Source organism: Bos indicus, chromosome 6 (genome assembly GCF_029378745.1).
Source record: "Bos indicus isolate NIAB-ARS_2022 breed Sahiwal x Tharparkar chromosome 6, NIAB-ARS_B.indTharparkar_mat_pri_1.0, whole genome shotgun sequence".
Taxonomy (NCBI): domain Eukaryota; kingdom Metazoa; phylum Chordata; class Mammalia; order Artiodactyla; family Bovidae; genus Bos; species Bos indicus.
This window is the reverse complement of record NC_091765.1, coordinates 61,208,456-61,225,483: the sequence shown is the minus strand read 5'-3', so window position 1 is coordinate 61,225,483 and position 17,028 is coordinate 61,208,456. Positions and strand designations below refer to the sequence as shown.

The 17,028-nt window shown below is 41.5% G+C and overlaps 1 protein-coding gene and 1 long non-coding RNA gene across 29 annotated transcripts in view; one reads left to right on the top strand and one right to left on the bottom strand.

Moving 5' to 3' along the window:
• LIMCH1 (LIM and calponin homology domains 1) overlaps nt 1–17,028 on the bottom strand; it is a 352,227-nt gene that overhangs the window by 57,954 nt on the left and 277,245 nt on the right. For 11 of the 26 annotated variants that reach the window (XM_070791353.1, XM_070791355.1, XM_070791357.1 and 8 more), the window contains one exon: nt 377–412. The exons of 6 other annotated variants lie outside the window; for them this stretch is intronic. In XM_070791353.1, coding sequence (XP_070647454.1) covers nt 377–412 — 36 coding nt within the window. Of the gene's footprint in view, nt 1–376; nt 413–5,646; nt 5,759–5,843; nt 5,963–7,764; nt 8,098–8,610; nt 8,854–11,708; nt 12,012–17,028 lie in introns of all 26 variants that reach the window. 9 more of the 26 variants (XM_019962649.2, XM_019962653.2, XM_019962658.2 and 6 more) reach the window with 1 other exon arrangement.
• LOC139183624 (uncharacterized) overlaps nt 6,894–17,028 on the top strand; it is a 32,607-nt gene continuing 22,472 nt past the window's right edge. For all 3 annotated transcript variants that reach the window (XR_011567175.1, XR_011567174.1, XR_011567173.1), the window contains exon 1: nt 6,894–7,128. This is a non-coding gene — a long non-coding RNA (uncharacterized lncRNA). The remainder of the gene's footprint in view (nt 7,129–17,028) is intronic.

Sequence of the window (17,028 nt, the reverse complement as noted above, 5' to 3'; positions counted from 1 at the left end):
GCTAAGCCTTCACATATCAAGGATTCAATGCAAAGCGCAGAAGAGCCTTTTAACAATTCCATGGTTCAGAAGAGCTTCCAACTTCCAAACCCTAACAAGAACAACTTTCACATGCCCCATCTATGAAAAGCAAATGTTAAGTTTTAAGCAGCAGCTGCGTATTAGAATCATGCTTAAGTGGCTTTTTCATTCATCTCTCCTGCACAGAACATATGTTTTGCATTCCAATTTCAAGGGCTTCTCTGAGGCTGCAGAGAAGAGTCAGTTAGCTCTTCAGTCCACTGTTACATTAACTGCGTTTCAATTAGTGGTGAGTACTGGAAGCATGCAGTTTAGGCTATAATTAATGTATTCCTATGAATACAAAACAACTTACTCTGCGTCGTCAGACACAGGAGTTCTCGGTCCGTATCTATAAGACCAAATCCAAAATTAGAGGATTGGCAAGACAGAAGGTTAACACTGTAACCAAGCTGGAAATAAAAACTACAAGTGAAATGTATACGTGCCAAACCTTTTTTGCTGATCATACTGGAAGAGAAGTGTCATTATACAATTAGCAATATTCACCAATGGCTAAAAATGAAAGCAAAGTCTTGACATTTCTGAAGAATGCGAAATTTGTAGGAAAACCCAAAGGGGAAATAAAAAATACCTCTCCATGTTACCCACAAAGAAAGAAATCGTTTCAATATAAACACAAAAAGGCTTAGGTGCAACCCACAATGTTTAGAGAAGACAGCTTTGAAAAAACCAAATGTGTATTACGGTCATTCACAAACGGTTGAACTGGTTTTTGCCTTTCTGTGTAGAGTAATGGGCTGTAATGGACACCCAGCATAGAAGCACACGCTTACTGACCCTTTCCCTGATGTGTTAATGCATTTGCACAAATAACATCAAAGAGTGTTTCCGAAGGTTTCTGAAAGCAAACCAGAACTCCAACCAGAACCCCAATCAGTGCCTTCCGCGTGCATTTGACAAAAACCACAATTCCTAGAAAACTGGCAGCCTTAATCAAAACCAGACGTGGATAATATTCCATAACTTGAAAAAGCAAAGTTTTTTTTTTTTAAACAATCTTTTATATTCTTCTGATTATTTAGAGCTACAAAGTTGCACCTTCTTTAATATGGGCCTTTTAAGTTTTAATGTATCTGATAAAACAAAGAAAAAGGTCAAATTAGAAAAAAAAACTAGAATATTACAAGGGCATATTTAAGCACATTTGAAAAAAGTAGCTCCCACAAGTGACTATTTCTGGAAAGGGGAATTTTAAGAGAAGGTTCTTACCTGTGCCCTGAAAGGCAATTTATTCATGCATTCTGATGGTGGACAAAGACTTATTTGAGCAAAGAAAAAAAATTCCAGGCTTTTAGTCTGAAAAATTAAATTTGGGGGTTTTCAGCAAAAACTACCTGATCCTATGTTCAGTTTCATAACAATATAGGGGGAAGGGAGTAATTTCTAAAGGTCTCTTCCTATGATCGTAGAGAAAAAACCCCAAACACATTGGTGTACACACATAGACACCTTTCTCTCTGATGCCTTCATTACCCTGTAACAGTTATGAATTCATTAATAACTATTTTCACACACAGTGAGGGCAACCATACCAGTGAAAGACTAGTAGGAGTTTCAGTTGAAATGGCCAAAAGCAAGAAAAGGAAAGCGTTTGTAGATGTTTTTCTTCCGGAAGTAAGACCCATTTTCTGCTTCTCTGGGGGATAGTTTTAGAAGGTGCTAAAGTTTGACTTAAGACATTCAATTTTCCAAAACCACCTCCACATGGAGGCAGATGAATTCCTTCACATCAAGAAAGAGGATAGAACAGTGTAAATTCCACCCAGAATTAACAGTGTTAATTCTGAAGCCTGGATAGATGTTTCCCAGTTCACTAGCAGGCCTACTGGAATAGACATTTGAATATAGTGTTTTCTAAATTATCTATGGAAATAAGCAGAGAAGTTATTCCTAATGGATGCTTAATCTAGAAATGTTCAATCGATAGTTGGTGTTTTTGTGTTGATTTGAATATTTTAATTAACGTTTTACTGAAGTAAACTATACGTACAGAAAGTGCACAGACCATACACACACACCTTGATGAGTCTTCACAAACCACAAATCAGCATTGAGCCTTGTGCTGTGTAAACAGAATCACATAGAATGTACTCTTCTGAGTCTGGCTTCCTTATTAGCACATTTCATTTATGAGGTTCAGCTGTGTTGCTGCATGCAGGATATATTAGAATTTAAATTGCTTCTACACAAAATACTCAGCAGCATTTCATGGAGACCTCTGCCAACAAATGTTGATTAACCCTGCAATGCAAGGTCCGTGAGAGTCGGGATTTTTTCTTTGGGGGTTCCCTGAATAGTGAGCAGACCAGGCCCTCCATAAGTATTTACTAAATCCTTATTGGATACTCAGGAGATTGAAAAGACTAGTGCAGTCTCTGAAGATACCCTTCATTTATCTGTTTACTATATACTTGTGGCTTTAAGACATTTCCTCTCAGACAAATTATTAGCTTTAAGAAGGAACCAATTTAATCAGAATTGCCTTTGCTGTTATGGAGAAGATAATTAGAGTTTGGGCTTCCAATGATTTTCTCAGTGGTTCTATGAAATATAGAAACGAAAAGATGAGTTTTAAAAAATGACTAATAAAGAGATTTAAAAAAAAATGCAAAGTAGGTAAGTCAACAGACCTACAATACCGGCCAGACAAATCACAGTTGGTATAAGCATCCTACCAAAACCCAGCAATTAATAAAGTTCAATTGTGAGGGCAGGGGTATTTAGAAGGTAAAGAGAGTACTTTCTCCACCTGTTGATTGCATCTGTGTAGTTTTCAGCACAAATAAAGCACTTCAGGATCAATGCTCAGCAACGTTGTGAACTAGCGCGAACGCCATTTGAAGTGAGGAGGAGAAATGAGTTCACCTGTCATTTAAGACTATCCTCCAGCAGCACCCAGCACAGTATTTCACACATAGCAATTACTCAACAAACACTTGTTGAAAGGAAACACGAATTCCCAAAGTGTGTGCCTGCTCCCTCACACAATTTTGTCACGCAGTTACTCTAAATATATCTCCTTATGCTCAAACCAGCCATTCCGTCCAGAGGGACAGAATACAAGTGAAAGGGAAGTCGTGAGACCTCCAGTCTCCTCTGGTAACTTGGTAGGTAATGCACTGGCATGGGATGGCAGCTCCCTCTTCAGACAGAGATGGGTTTGGGTCTCGGATCTGTGATTGCCAGCTGTGTGGACCTGGGCTTTGGTTTCTTTCTTTTTTTTTTAGTTGGAGGACAACTGCTTTATGATGTTGTGTTGGTTTCTGCCATACAACTTGGTTTCTTCCTGGAGAATACAGATACAACTTCTCACTCTCCAAGGCTGTGTGGGGAATAAATGGGCTGCCTAGAATGTATCCAGCAGGCAGCCTACAGGCCTCACTTCCTCCTCTCCTCTCTTGCTAACCGCTTCCCACCAGCCTGCTGATGCAGCGCCCATCACCACATCAGGGCATCTGGGGACTGAGTGAGTGTGCTGGGCCAGGCAGTACCTCGTCACCAGCCTGCCCTCCCCAGCTGGGACCCAGGTGTAACTTCTCTACTGCAGGCTTCCCAGTTGTGAACTGGAGCCAACAGGCATTCACCTGTGAATTCCCAGGAGAAGGTGAGCTGGAGAGAGCAGAAGCACCTGGAAAGGGCGAGCACCGCTGCCACCCCTGCTCCCTGAAACCAGTGCTACAAGAAGGCTCTACTAGAAGCATTATGATTCAGAAGACTGCAAAATGCATGTTAAATCCAGGTGGTAATGACAGCTTGACTATTAACTTGAAATTTGGAGATTAACACTCTCTCTGCTCCCCACCCTACCTTCTGTCTACCACCAAAGGAAGCAGAATTCTATTACTTCCTGTCTTATAGGGGAGCTTTAATTATGCTAAACGCTTCTTGCTCCTCTGCTCTACATGGATCTGGCAGACCACACTTTTCACAAGTCTTACTCTTTTGAAATAACAGCAGAAGCTTCAACATATAGGATTTTAAAGTAGACCATGAATCTCAGGATTATTCTTTACCTATTTTTGTTTTATTTTTTTATTTGTATTTTATATTAAAAGTATAGTTGATTTATAATATAGTGTTAGTTTCAGGTGTATCGCAGTGATTCAGTTATGCACATACATACGATCCATTTTTTTCACTCTTTTCCCATATTATTACAGAATATTGAGTAGAGTTCCCTGTACTATACTGTAGGTTCTTGTTGATTATCTTTTTTATATATTCCAGCATGTATGCTAAGTCACTTTAGTCATGTCCAACTCTTTGTGACCCTATAGACTGTAGCCCACCAGGCTCCTCTGTCCATGGGATTCTCCAGGCAAGAATACTGGAGTAGGCTGCCATGTCCTCCTCCATATATATTCCCTACTTTCATTTTAAATCAATAGAATGGAATGAAAATTCTACCTCTAGAAATCACTATTTGATAATGTTAAAATTAAATTAAATAAATTTTGTAAGTAATGTATATCTTCTTAGGACTGGAAGACCCTCCTGGAATCAGAATGAAATCAAGTAGGTCAGAAAGAAGTTCAACTCCTCTACCCGATGACTTCCGTGTGAGCTAGGAAGAAATAAGTTTCCCATTTAGGCTGCCCACAAGATGGTAGTCAGAAAGAATGTTTATAGGACAATCCACAACTTAACTATTCTTTCCATACCTACTTACATGCAAGAGAGGAAAAAAAAACCTTGGTAAACTGGTCCAATCATTTAATCATTTTGTTTCTGCTAGCAATAGCAGGTAAGTGGCGCTGATAAACCGTAAAGCATTAATAACATATTCAAAGCATGTATCAAGGCTCAGACTGGAGAAACAAAGTCAAAACAGCTTGGGATAATCTTTTGACCTCTTATCTTTTATTGGCGGACCCTTGGCAGATTCCTCCCAAATATGTTGCTTTGCAAATGCAACTGGAAGGAACTGGTTTGTTGGATCCAATGTGACTACGAGACATCCCAGTTCTCCAGGTCATCATGTCATCTTTTTGTGAATTGTACAATTTTCTTTGGCCTTTCGGTCCACTGTGGCTCCAGACAGGAGCTGTCATCTTCTCTAATTTCTCTTCTCTCTCTGAAGCCTCCCATTCAGAGGTCACAGGATGTCAACTAGGGCACGTCAGTCCAGCCAGTCAAACGGCACTTACTGCTTAAGATATTTTCAGTAGCATCACTCACTCGGCATTAACTCAAGACAGAAGAAGCCAATGTTCATGGAGGCAGCAGCTCACATAGCAACTGAGTATTAATACCAGGGACTTTCTTCATGCAACTGATACTTACACGGGAATGGGCTTCCCTTTTTGGTTTTCATGAGTCCTGAGAATGAAATCTGGCCAGCACCCAACCGCGTGCAAAGGCTAAAAACCTCTACCCAGCGGGGGCGCTGAAAGCAGAACTCTGACCCTGGGGCGGGTGCATTCCTTTAAGGGACTCTGCTCCATGCCACACCACTCATCAAGTGCACGCTGTGGCTTAAGCTGTTTGGGGGGAGCCGTTTCGGGGAAGCCGGCAGCCGCACACAGCAGACGCAGCACACCCTGGAATGCAGGCAACGCTCACAGTGGCTGGCCGCCCTCCTCGGATCTTTCGGCCTTTGGCGCCATCTCAGAATCTCTTTGAGCAACTCCTTCAGGCTCTTCTTTGCGATCCTGTGGCTGCTGTTTGCGTGTAACTAAAGCCAGACAGGACAGCTTTACCACTGGGAAGGAATTCACACCAGAGGCCGTGGCCCCGCCTGTCATCTTCCACCTCCTCACCTTCCTCTGTCCTCCTGGGGCCCTCGCCCGCACTGAAGCTACGCTCCTCCTGGGACTCCGGCACGGGAGCCAGCTGAGAGACCCTTTTACAACAGTCATCTACATCAGAAGTCACTGTTCTGTTGGTGACAAGTAGCATTGGTGGCATGAGAGAAGAGGAAAAAGAGTTAGGAAAGGAGACAGTGAAAGTCTTTGAGATGGAAAGGTTAAGAGAGAAAGTTTGGTTGCTGTTCCAGAAGCTGGGTTAGTTAGGGTGACATCCTCAGAACAGGATAATAGAATATGAACCTAAGTAAGGCCCTGAGAAAGTCAAAGAAGGCTGGCCTGACTCACCATGGAGCTCAGTGACGACCCCTTAGTACTCAAGGACTCAAGGGTGCATTTCTTACTAATTTCTTACTTCCACCCCCTCCATGCCTGGTCCCCACTAGCCTCTGAATCTCCAGCAGTGACTTCTGGTGTACCCAGGTTATTTATATTTATGGTATCATCCACAAAGAAATCAAACCAAAGAAACTCCTCTGTATGTCACAGATGATCCACCATGTGCTCAAGGACAAAGCATGGAGGAGACTGTCCTGAGCATTTCCTCCTGCCATGAAGAGCTTTGCTTTGCTCCCGCCACACAGGTGGAGTGGAAGTTCCTGGGAGAATCCAGAATCTTTTTTTTTCCTAACAGAAACTCAAATTTTAATAACATGTCTACATGGAAGAAACCCAGGAAAACTGAGTGGCTTACTAAAATTGGTAAGATACCTTACCAATCTAAGGTACCTTAGATACCATCTTCAGCCAAAGACAAAAGAGGATGTGGGGACAGGGGTTTGGGACTTCAAATGGGAGGAAAGCAATTCACTTGGAGATGGCAGAGCAAATGTTTAGTAAATAAACGTTTGCTGGACCATGCAGAGACAGCGGGGTGCAGACTGGACTCTGATCTCTAAGTTACCCCTTCCTCACCTAGCATACAGAGAATCTAGAATCTTATAAATGCCCTGTGCTGTGCTTAGTCACTCAGTTGTGTCTGACTCTTTGTGACCTCATGGACTGTAGCCCGTCAGGCTCCTCTGTCCATGGGGATTCTCCAGGCAAGAATACTGGAGTGGGTTGCCATGCCCTCCTCCAGGGGATCTTCCCAACCCAGGGATCGAACCCAGGTCTCCCACATTGAGAGTGGATTCTTTACCATCTAAGGCTATACCTGCTTAATGGAAGAAAGACCAGTCCATAGATAGAACCGAGTCCCCCACAGAGGGCTTGGGAATTCACATCTGGAAGCCCTCCGGTAAGAATGAGGACTGGTGACAGGTCTACAAGGTCTTTTCCCAGTTGATCCCTCACAAATTTGAATGGTTACTCATCCAAGGAATCCTGACTCATAGGAACCCTCAAAGGAGTCTTTCCACTCGAGTTCTGTTGTGTGTTTTTAAAAAGTAGAGGGGGAGGAGGTTTACTTTATTGTGTGTCTGCTTAGATATCTGAAATCTGAACTTACGATACTAATAACTATTTTTTCCTCCCTTATGGGACAGGAAGGAGGGAGTGTATAGGTAATCTAGATTTTTGTCAACATATTTTTAGGAAAAACACAAAGGGTATCATTAAAACATCCCATCTAGTCTGTTCAATGTTGCTGATGAATAAAATAGTGCTTAATGCGGCCGAGGGAAAAAGGGGCATTTGCCAAAATTATTGGCATTCCCAGGCAGTGATTCTGGTGACAACAGAATCAAAATGGATGTCTTTTAACTTCACACACACTTGCCCCCTGGGGTACTGACCTCCCTTCTCTGCCAACCAGCAAAAGAGCCTGTTAAAACTTTGTCATCTCTGGGGGTTCCTTTAACGTGAGTCAGCGAACCCTTTAAAAGCGGCAGTGATTCCCATGCAGACCTCCTTGCACGTGTAATGGTGAAAATACCTGCAGTCATTCTGTGGATTAAGCATGCGGTCTTCCTTTAAGCTGGACGTGGCCGCTGAGGCAGCAGACACAGCACATGTGTGAGTCTTGCTGTCGTGACTGATGCCTTCCTCTGCATCCGCCCTCGGCCCCGCCCTGCCAATGCTGAGCCGCTTCCACGTCTGCTGATCTATCTCTGTCACTGGCCCAAAGTGCACGAACTTTTGCCTAGGGCTGCTGGAAGCTTTCTTATAGGCCCTTGCCTTGCGGCTGGCAAAGTCATCCCGGATGGCAGTTTCCGCTTTAATTTCTGGTGAAGGCTCAGGGGCACACGTGTGCTCCACATCTCCATCCCTAGTCAGAACCGGAAATAAGTTCCAAAGGTTTCTAAGGTGAGTACAGATCAAGGAAGAGTTTTTAAAATATAGTGGATGCATGAAAAATACTTGGATGGCTAAAGCAGAATTGCTTTTGCAGTAATTAATCAAATGAAGAAATGATCATTGCCTTGCCTGGGTAAATAGTGCTTTTCTACAGCTTTTAAAATATCACTTCCAATGCCATAAATGACAGCATAAGAAAATCTTAGGTACTATGAAATAATTAAAATGATTTACAAGTCAAGTTTAAATTCCTTACAAATAAACAAGCCTATTGAAATACGCATTCACAATAAGTCAGTTGAATTAAAAAGGATGTTTCCTTGTAATTTTTAGTATTATGAAGTTTTAACTCATGCAAAATATGCTCCGTGTTTTGAGAGGTATTTCTTTTTTTCTGGCCGTGAAAATAAAGAGTGATAGAAGGATAAGTGTTTGATTTGCTCAAAGTCAAATGATACCACTGTTAGGGGGAACCACGACACACCTCGTCTTTTCTGACACTTTCAGTCTCTCCCATGTCTCCAGGTCGGCTTCTGTTATACTGGCAACCGTGATAAAGCTTGGGGCCTCACGGTGAGGGCCGAGCCTGCTCTGAATTCTCCGCTGGGCCAGGTCATCCTTGTACACATCCGGCACCTTCCTGAGTCCCGCTTCCGCAGGTTCACTTTCCTGGGCCCGCACAATACAGGTCACCCTTGACTTCACCTCTTCTGTCTGGCCTTGGTTTCTGTTGATTTGGTCCAGGCCCCCACATCATCAGAAAAATCAGGTTTCAGGAAGAGGAGCAGATAAACAGAATGTCAAGCACAGAAATTCAGAGGCTGAGCACAGAATGGAATGATGGAATGATGCAAGCACCTTTCCTCTCTCAAAAATATGGAATCAATTGTAGCCTGGATTACTATGCTACCCTTTTGACACTGTAACGAGACAGAGTTTTCCACCAGGTAACAGTCTCTAGCTTAGTTTAAGAAGAGAAGCCAGGGTTCGCCATAAGAATATTAGAGATGGGAATGAGATTTCAGTTTGACAGTAATGAAGCCCAATTCCCACACTATTCAAGTTACTATAATGAATTCAAGTTTTCTGATTGAATCCCTGAGCCCTCTTGGAATGTCTTTTATTGCAGCAGTAAAATGTTAGTAACACACTCTGCATGATCCAAATTCTAGGATTAGCGTGGAGATAGCTGGAACATTGCTCACATATTAAACATCTCAACCATAAACCTTCGTAGGTATGCCAGAAAGTATGATTAGGTCAATGCTTAACAGAAAGGTTCAATGTTCAAATTCAGTCTCTGACTTCCAATAGCATTCATTGCTGCTGCTGCTGCTGCTAAGTCGCTTCAGTCGTGTCTGACTCTGTGCGACCCCATAGACGTCAGCCCACCAGGCTCCCCCGTCCCTGGGATTCTCCAGGCAAGAATTCTGGAGTGGGTTGCCATTTCCTTCTCCGATTCATGAAAGTGAAAAGTGAAAGTGAAGTCGCTAAGTCGTATCTGACTCTTAGAGACCCCATGGACTGCAGCCCACCAGGCTCCTCCGTCCATGGGATTTTCCAGGCAAGAGTACTGGAGTGGGGTGCCACTGCCTTCTCTGATAGCATTAATTAGGTCTGGTTAATGTACACTTGATGAACAGAGAGCGTATCCTCTCTACTTGTATCCACAGGGGCAATACCCATTTGTTTCTTATGTCAATAACTGTTCACCTTCATTAATGATAAATCTGATACTTTCTTTTTTTTATATAGAGAGATGTTTTAATCAACTATTTCTTTAAGCTTTCTGGCAAATTTTGTTTTATTTTTTAAAGTTTTTTGGCCGCAGGGCAAAGTATGTGGGATCTTAATTCCCCAATCAGGGATCGAACCTGCGTTCCCTGCATTGGAAGGTAGATTCTTAACCTCTGGACCATGAGGGAAGTGGCCTGATATTTTCAATTGTTCCCATAAGAAATGAACATTAAATGGCTAATGTTGACAATATTATAATTTAAACTAAAACTGTGGCATCTACGTGCATAAACATTCCATCGCATTAAAAGTCAGTTTCTAACTAAATATGTTCCCTGAGATAGAAGTTTTTAGAAATGTACATAAATGGGGCTATTCATTTTTTCCAAACTAAATCACCTGGATGAGTTGGTGTATTTACAGTGTCTATGCAAATAGGAAGGTTACAGAATTTTCTATTCACTTTCAATTTGGGGAAGGGGAAAGAAGGGCACAGCAAAAAGTCACCAGGGGGCTCTCTCTTTTTTTTCAGCAGTTCTATGAAGCTCTCTAGAGAGATCATGGGCTGTGTCCCCATAAACTGACACAGGTGACAACAGACACACGGGGCTGGAAATGTCAGGAATTAAAATGGCATGCAGGAGAAGGGAAAAGAGGGAGGTACAAAAGCTACTCCCTTTCCTAACTCAAATTGCTGATCCCATCAATATGTCTTGATGCTACTCAGCTATCTAGAAGTTTTTGTTCCACCAGCAGCAACTAAATCCCTCCCACAAGGCCCTCTGAGAATGGTGTGTTACAAGGCATGCCAACAAGAACTGCAAAGACCAAGAGCCTCCTGAAGCTAGAATGTGTCCTATGAAAACTGTGCCAGGTCTTCTATGCTCTAATCCCTGTTTATGTCCAGATCTTTATATCTGGTGCTTCCTAAATAAAATACTAAAATACAATGGAAAACATGAACAACTCCACTGATCTCAATACTCTGCCCAAAGAACCACTTTAATTGTGTAAAATACAATTGAAGTATTTATATTCTTCGTTCAATAGATTATAAACCTCTTAAGTGATAGGCAGAAATATGGCAATTAAATAACGATGTGAACTTTGATTTTGATATAAAGGAAAAGAATGATGAACTCTGCCCATGGAAATTTAGCAGGCTGAACTGATTTTGTATCCCTCTTGGGATAAAAATCACTGGTCAAATCCATTTCATTAAATTTTCCTTTCCTTAATTATGAAGATGGAAGAAAAGCTGGGACAAGGAAACTCACTTAAAAATAATTTCCATGACAGAATGAATAGAAGTGTGTTATATATCTGAGGACTATTTTTTAATGAGAAGTCTCCATCATCAGATGTCTAGGTGATCACGTTGCTGTGAGGGAAGAAACAGCAAGGCTCCTTTTTTTCCCCTTCCAATATCTGAAAGGCACTAATGAGATAGAAGGGTTCATAGCTAAGGGATAACTGTGATTTCTGCCTGCTGAAGGATGGAGCCGCCTGGACAGGTGGCTGTTCCCGCCCCATGTCACAGAATACCAGTCTGTGAACCAGCACCCATGTGTGGTGTGGATATAGCACACCTGCATGCTTGGGCTCCAAGTTTATTCGGTGAATTCAGCCCTGTTTTGGACATGGTCATTCTGCTCCCTGCCATGTGAACTTAGAAGAGATCAGCTATCTGGAATTCCACTTCAAAATAAACCACCATTACTGATTACATGTAATCAAGGCAGGAATTAGAGGAATGGGGGCCAGGGTAGGGGCTATAATTCAAATCACCTTCACCTAATTATATTCTCTCCCTCTTTCACATACACACGCACACAGAGTGCACACCTTTTATGTTCTAGAGTTTTCTTTTCTGAGATTCCCTTTGAGTGTTGTTTGCTGCCATCTGATTTCTCTGCCTCTTTTTTTCGGTAAGGCCCATAGAGGAGTTGGTTCAGTGGCACCACTGGCTTTGTCTGGTTCATCCTTGCTCTCCTGGCAGCAAAGTCATCTTTCTCAAGATCAGGCAGTCGACATGCAACTTCATCTTCTGATTCTGAATCTCTGCCGTGTTGGTGGACCAGGAAAGGGTTTTCTTTACGAAGGATAATATTTCGAACAGCTTCTTTCTCATCATTTAATTGCTTTTGACTGATAGAGCAAAATTAAATGGAACTCCACATGTGATCAGACCAAAACAGTTTTTAAATCCCCATTGTCAGGCAGACAACTGTCTTGTTAGTGAAAGGTCTTCTCAGTATCGTTAGTCCAGATGACATCTGTTTACTACTTTAATCCAGCGTTGCAGAGAGTTAGGGTGGGTTTCAAAAGCTGGAATTTAGCCAGCTACTAGCAATACTAAGCATTCATTTAACTTGCAGCGCCCCATCAGCATGAGAAAGACAGGATCCTAAATGGCTCTGAAAGTGACAATCCAAATTCTTTCATGAAATTGAGAAAAATAAGAAGCATTTAAAAAATATTTTTATGACTTGGTGGGTTTTTTTTTTTTTGGTTGCTGTTGTTGGTTTTATTTTTCTTTTTTCTTTTTGGCTGCACTGCACAGCATGTGGAATCTTAGTTCCCTGACCAGGGGTCAAATCCACACCCCCTGCATTGGAAGCACCCAGTTTAACCACTGGACCACTAGGGAAATCCCAAGAGGCATTTTTTTGTTATGTTTTTCTTTAGCACATTAGTAATGCACCAATAGGTACTCAATTTATTTTGACTGACAGGGCAAAAATTTGAGCCACCAAGGAACTAATCTGGGGGAATGCTAATGAATGCAGCCATGCGGCAGCACGCCTAGGATGTGTACTGGGTTGCAATGTGTAAGGATGATCTTCCTGCAAAGTTGCGCTAGACTGAAACATCTGGGATAGTCCAGGACCATTCATAGAATGGACTCAGGCACAAAAGCTTATCTTGCCCTGCTCTCTCCCACCAGCAATCCTTTCTTCAGGCTTTTACCCTCACTGTTCTCCATCTTTCAGCTCTTCTTTGTCATATGCTAGATGTCAAGTGAATTGTGTTAAGGCATTCTGTCAAAATGTTTACTTAGGACTATTTTCATTTTCAAAGAAATCTTGAAGGCCCCAAACGTTAAATTCTTGGAGAAATGCAGTTTAATGGTAGACTATTAGGACTTTTTTATGCTTTTTGCTTTTGTCGGGGGCAGGCAGGGTGAGAATACAGTTGATGGTGCCTTTCTGATATTCAGACAAACTCCTTCCCCTACTCATAAGATCAGCCTTGCTTCTAAATCATAATAAAATATTAAAACTTAAAAATGATTATCTTTTCAGTTCATAGAGATGACAAGTAAATACAATATCTTGGTTTCTAAAGGAAGTTCACCTACTTTGTATCCAATTTCTGAGAGAGGATTAACAGTAAATTTTTCATGCTCATGGGACAGGTCAACTCAAAAATAAAGACAGGAGGAATTAGGTTGGCTAAGAGCAAGGAAATACTGTCTCCACTGGGCGACCAGGTGGCCCACTGTCTGCTGCAGAGGAGGCTGTCAGCTTAAGGTGACAGCAGGTCCTCACTCCACCTGACTTCTGGAGAATCAAAATCAAAATCATGCCCAGAAAACTCTTTCTCCCTGCTGACCACTGTTCTCAATAGAATTTTAAATCATGGAATTTAGAGGTGATGGGTGATGCTCCTTGAATAAATTTATTTCTTTAAAAAATTTTTTAATTGAAATATAGTTGATTTACAATGTTGTGTTAGCTTCAGGTGTATAGCAAAGAGATACAGTTATATATACATATTGTATATATATACATATATATACATGTTTTATATATTAATATATATACTTTTTAAGCTTCCTTTCCATTAAAATTATTATACTGAGTATCGTTCCCTGTGCTATACAGTAGGTCCTTGTTGTCTATTTTATACATAGTGATGTGTATCTATTAATCCCAAACTCCTAATCTATCCTTCCCTCTCTTTTTTATTTGATAACTATAAGTTTGTTTTCTATGTCTGTGAGTTTCTGTTTTGTAAATGCGTTCATGTTATCATTTTTTAGATTCCACATATACATGATATCATATGATATCACATATTTCTTTTTCTCTGTATGACTTGCTTCACTTAGTATGATAATCTCTAGGTCCATCCATGTGGCTGCAAATTAAATTTATTTCTTAATATATGCAATACTGCCCTTTGAGCACCCCTGCTCTTCATCTCCTGCCTGGCCCCTCTTGGACTGTGTTGACTCTCTTCCCTGCCTCCCTAGCCAACAAGTCTGGCAAGAACCAACTGGCATTGGCTGACTGTGGCCATAAAGAATGGTCAGTGGGAAATGAGAGGCCACTGAATCAATCTCTCCGAAAACTCATTATTCAAAAAGCACAGTGATGATGATAAAGAGAGTGGCTCATTCTTATGGAGCACCCACCATGCGCTAGAATTCTTTCTAGTGTTAATTCGTTTAACTCTAATATTAGCCTTGTAATGGCAGTGGGATTAGCACCCCCATATTATAGAGGGGAAACTGAGATTATGAGAAGAAATTTGCCCAAGGTCAAAGCGCCATTGCTTAAGTTACAATTCAAACCCAGGCAGTTTGGTTCCACAGGTCCTGTTCTTAACCACTCTACTATTCATTTAACAAAAGATATCTCCAGCAACAGTTTTGAAAGTGGAGCATCATGTAAAAAATAAGGCATTATCATTACTATGGAAGTAGGAGACAGGGTATTTTGGTTACTAAATAAAGGGATCCTGTGAGTTGTGCTCAGAATGGAGTTGTGATTGGCATTGCTAGTTGCAGATGGCAATGCTCAGCCAGGATTGACAATAGAATGCTAACTAATCATACCTTACAGTGCTTGCACAGCACTTTACAGTTTACAAAGCCCTTTCAAACTCATTATCTCATCTCATCCGGAGCAGACCCTGAGCTTGAAGCTCTCAAGTCCAAAAGCAACAGTCCTTCTATTTTCTGACCATAGTCCTGGGCTTCAATCTCTCCCAACTCAGGCAGAATTTTATGGGATAAAACATATGCATTTATGCAAACAGCCGTGCCAGTTTGAGCAAGGAGAATCTACTGCCTTATGCTTCACATGAATCCAGCTAGGCTACAAATTCCCTGGGGTGTTTCTTTTTAGGCTAAATGCCCAGTGTGGCAGGACTCATTTCAAATGATCTCAGTTTAGATATGCAGGCTTAAAAAGAGGGGGTGAATAAAGCTTTCCATATCATTGGCCACTTAAAGCCACTCCCTGCCCACTTGAAAAATGATCATAATGATATTCTGCTAATTGCTTGAATCCTGTAAATTCAGAGCTTCAAGGCAGACTCAGAAAGAGAAAAAATTTAATGACATAAATTCTGGGTTGGCACTGTTGGCTATGAAGTAATAAATAATGTATATAAGGCAAATATGAAGGCTTATGCTCACAGGTATCTGGTTAGCAAAACATTTAAATGACTTTTTATAATGTGCCCTTCTTTTCTGAAGGTCAGCTTATTGTAAACCCTCAGTATACTCTACTTTGTATTTTAATAATTACAATAGCTCTGAAGAGCTAGTATATTCCAGATACATTAACATTCAAGACAACCCTGTAAGACTGGAATTATGATGACCACTTTGCAGAGGGGAATGTTGAGGTTTCCAGTTATGGTCATCTGAATGTAGGTAAAGTAAGCACATTTAAGTGGCAGACTTCGGCTATCTGGCTTGATATTTGTGGGGGAGGTTTGGCACTATTTTTTCAGAGTTATTCATAGATGAGTTGTGTTGATGAAGAGGTTCCTCAGTGGGCCCAGCTCATTGCTTTACTTAGGAGAAATACAGTCCAATGTGACATGAGAAATGCCAAGCCTTGCCTCCAACCTGGCAACTCTGTCCTGAAACAAGTAAGGCTATCTTTGTAGGAGAGACTGTGGGCCCTGAGCAGGTGAGGGGGAAGAAAAGCCCTTGTCTCAAAGCTTCTGAGGCTTATATATTTCAAAGTGAGTGAGATAATGATTTCAACTGAGGAAGAGCTGGCATTTTCTTTCACTCCCTTTTACTTAGTGCACAACAACCAGCTCAGACTAGCAGTCAGTTTGTTCTATTGAAAGAAACCGGGTTCTCCAGAAAAGCCTGTTAGGCCTCCTGGGAACGTCACAGGCAATACCAGAGACCTCCCTGGTTAACGCAGTGCCCAACCAGGGCAGTTACATCCAGAGTCACAGAGGTTCACACACATCCTGTGTCTGCCTGGTCCCTGATCCCCCGGAATCTGTTCAGTGACACACAGGCATCTGGTAAGGAGGAATACGTGTCTGGCACTTAGCTGCATCTGCTCTTCCTCCGAAGACTTCTAAAATGTCTATTGTTCCTTGGAGGGCTTTTCCCCCTCTCTGTGATTAATTACTATGTGCCTGAGAAGATCCACAGACTAGTAGAAAAGACTGAGTGCTGAAACATATGAAAACAATTAGAAAAGAAGTCCAATCACGTGAAACCTATAATTCAGTTCAAAAACAAGTTTACTTCTCCAATGGGAAACACCAAGTCGGAGAATTCAAATCTCCATGGCATTTTAATTCAGGGGAAGTGAATCTTAGTTCTTATTTTATCCTCTTAAACACAGAAATCTCAGCTTCTCTGGCAGAGTCTCATATTTGGGGGGTAATTAAGCTAACTACATCATAAACTAAAATCATAAACATGGAAGGAAAAGTAGTTTATGCATTTCTGACTTCAATGGCAGACATATTTAATAAGAAAGACCTACTCTGTCCCATGGTGCTAAGATACCTCCTAACATATTCTTTGACAGGAAGCCTGGGACTTCTCGACTAGAAAACTCATGCACTTTTGCTCATTTTTATACGGTATTAAAAATAATTCAAGGAGGTGTTTGAGAATACTTGTGACACAACAACCAAAAACTGGCCTATAAAAGTCAGGCCTTCTTCTCACCTACATGTCTCCTTCTTTGCCTGTACCTCATTCTCTCCCCAGCTCTGCAAACACAGACTTTCTCAGCTCAGAAATAGGCACAAGAAGTATCTGCTGCCTCTTGTTGGGTTCCAAGATGTGGTGGCCAGAATGCATTTGGATTGCAAAGACAGGAGACTGAAGTTAAAATGCCTTAAGAGACATCAGCATATTGAAATGTTTCATAGTCTTATTTTCCAGACA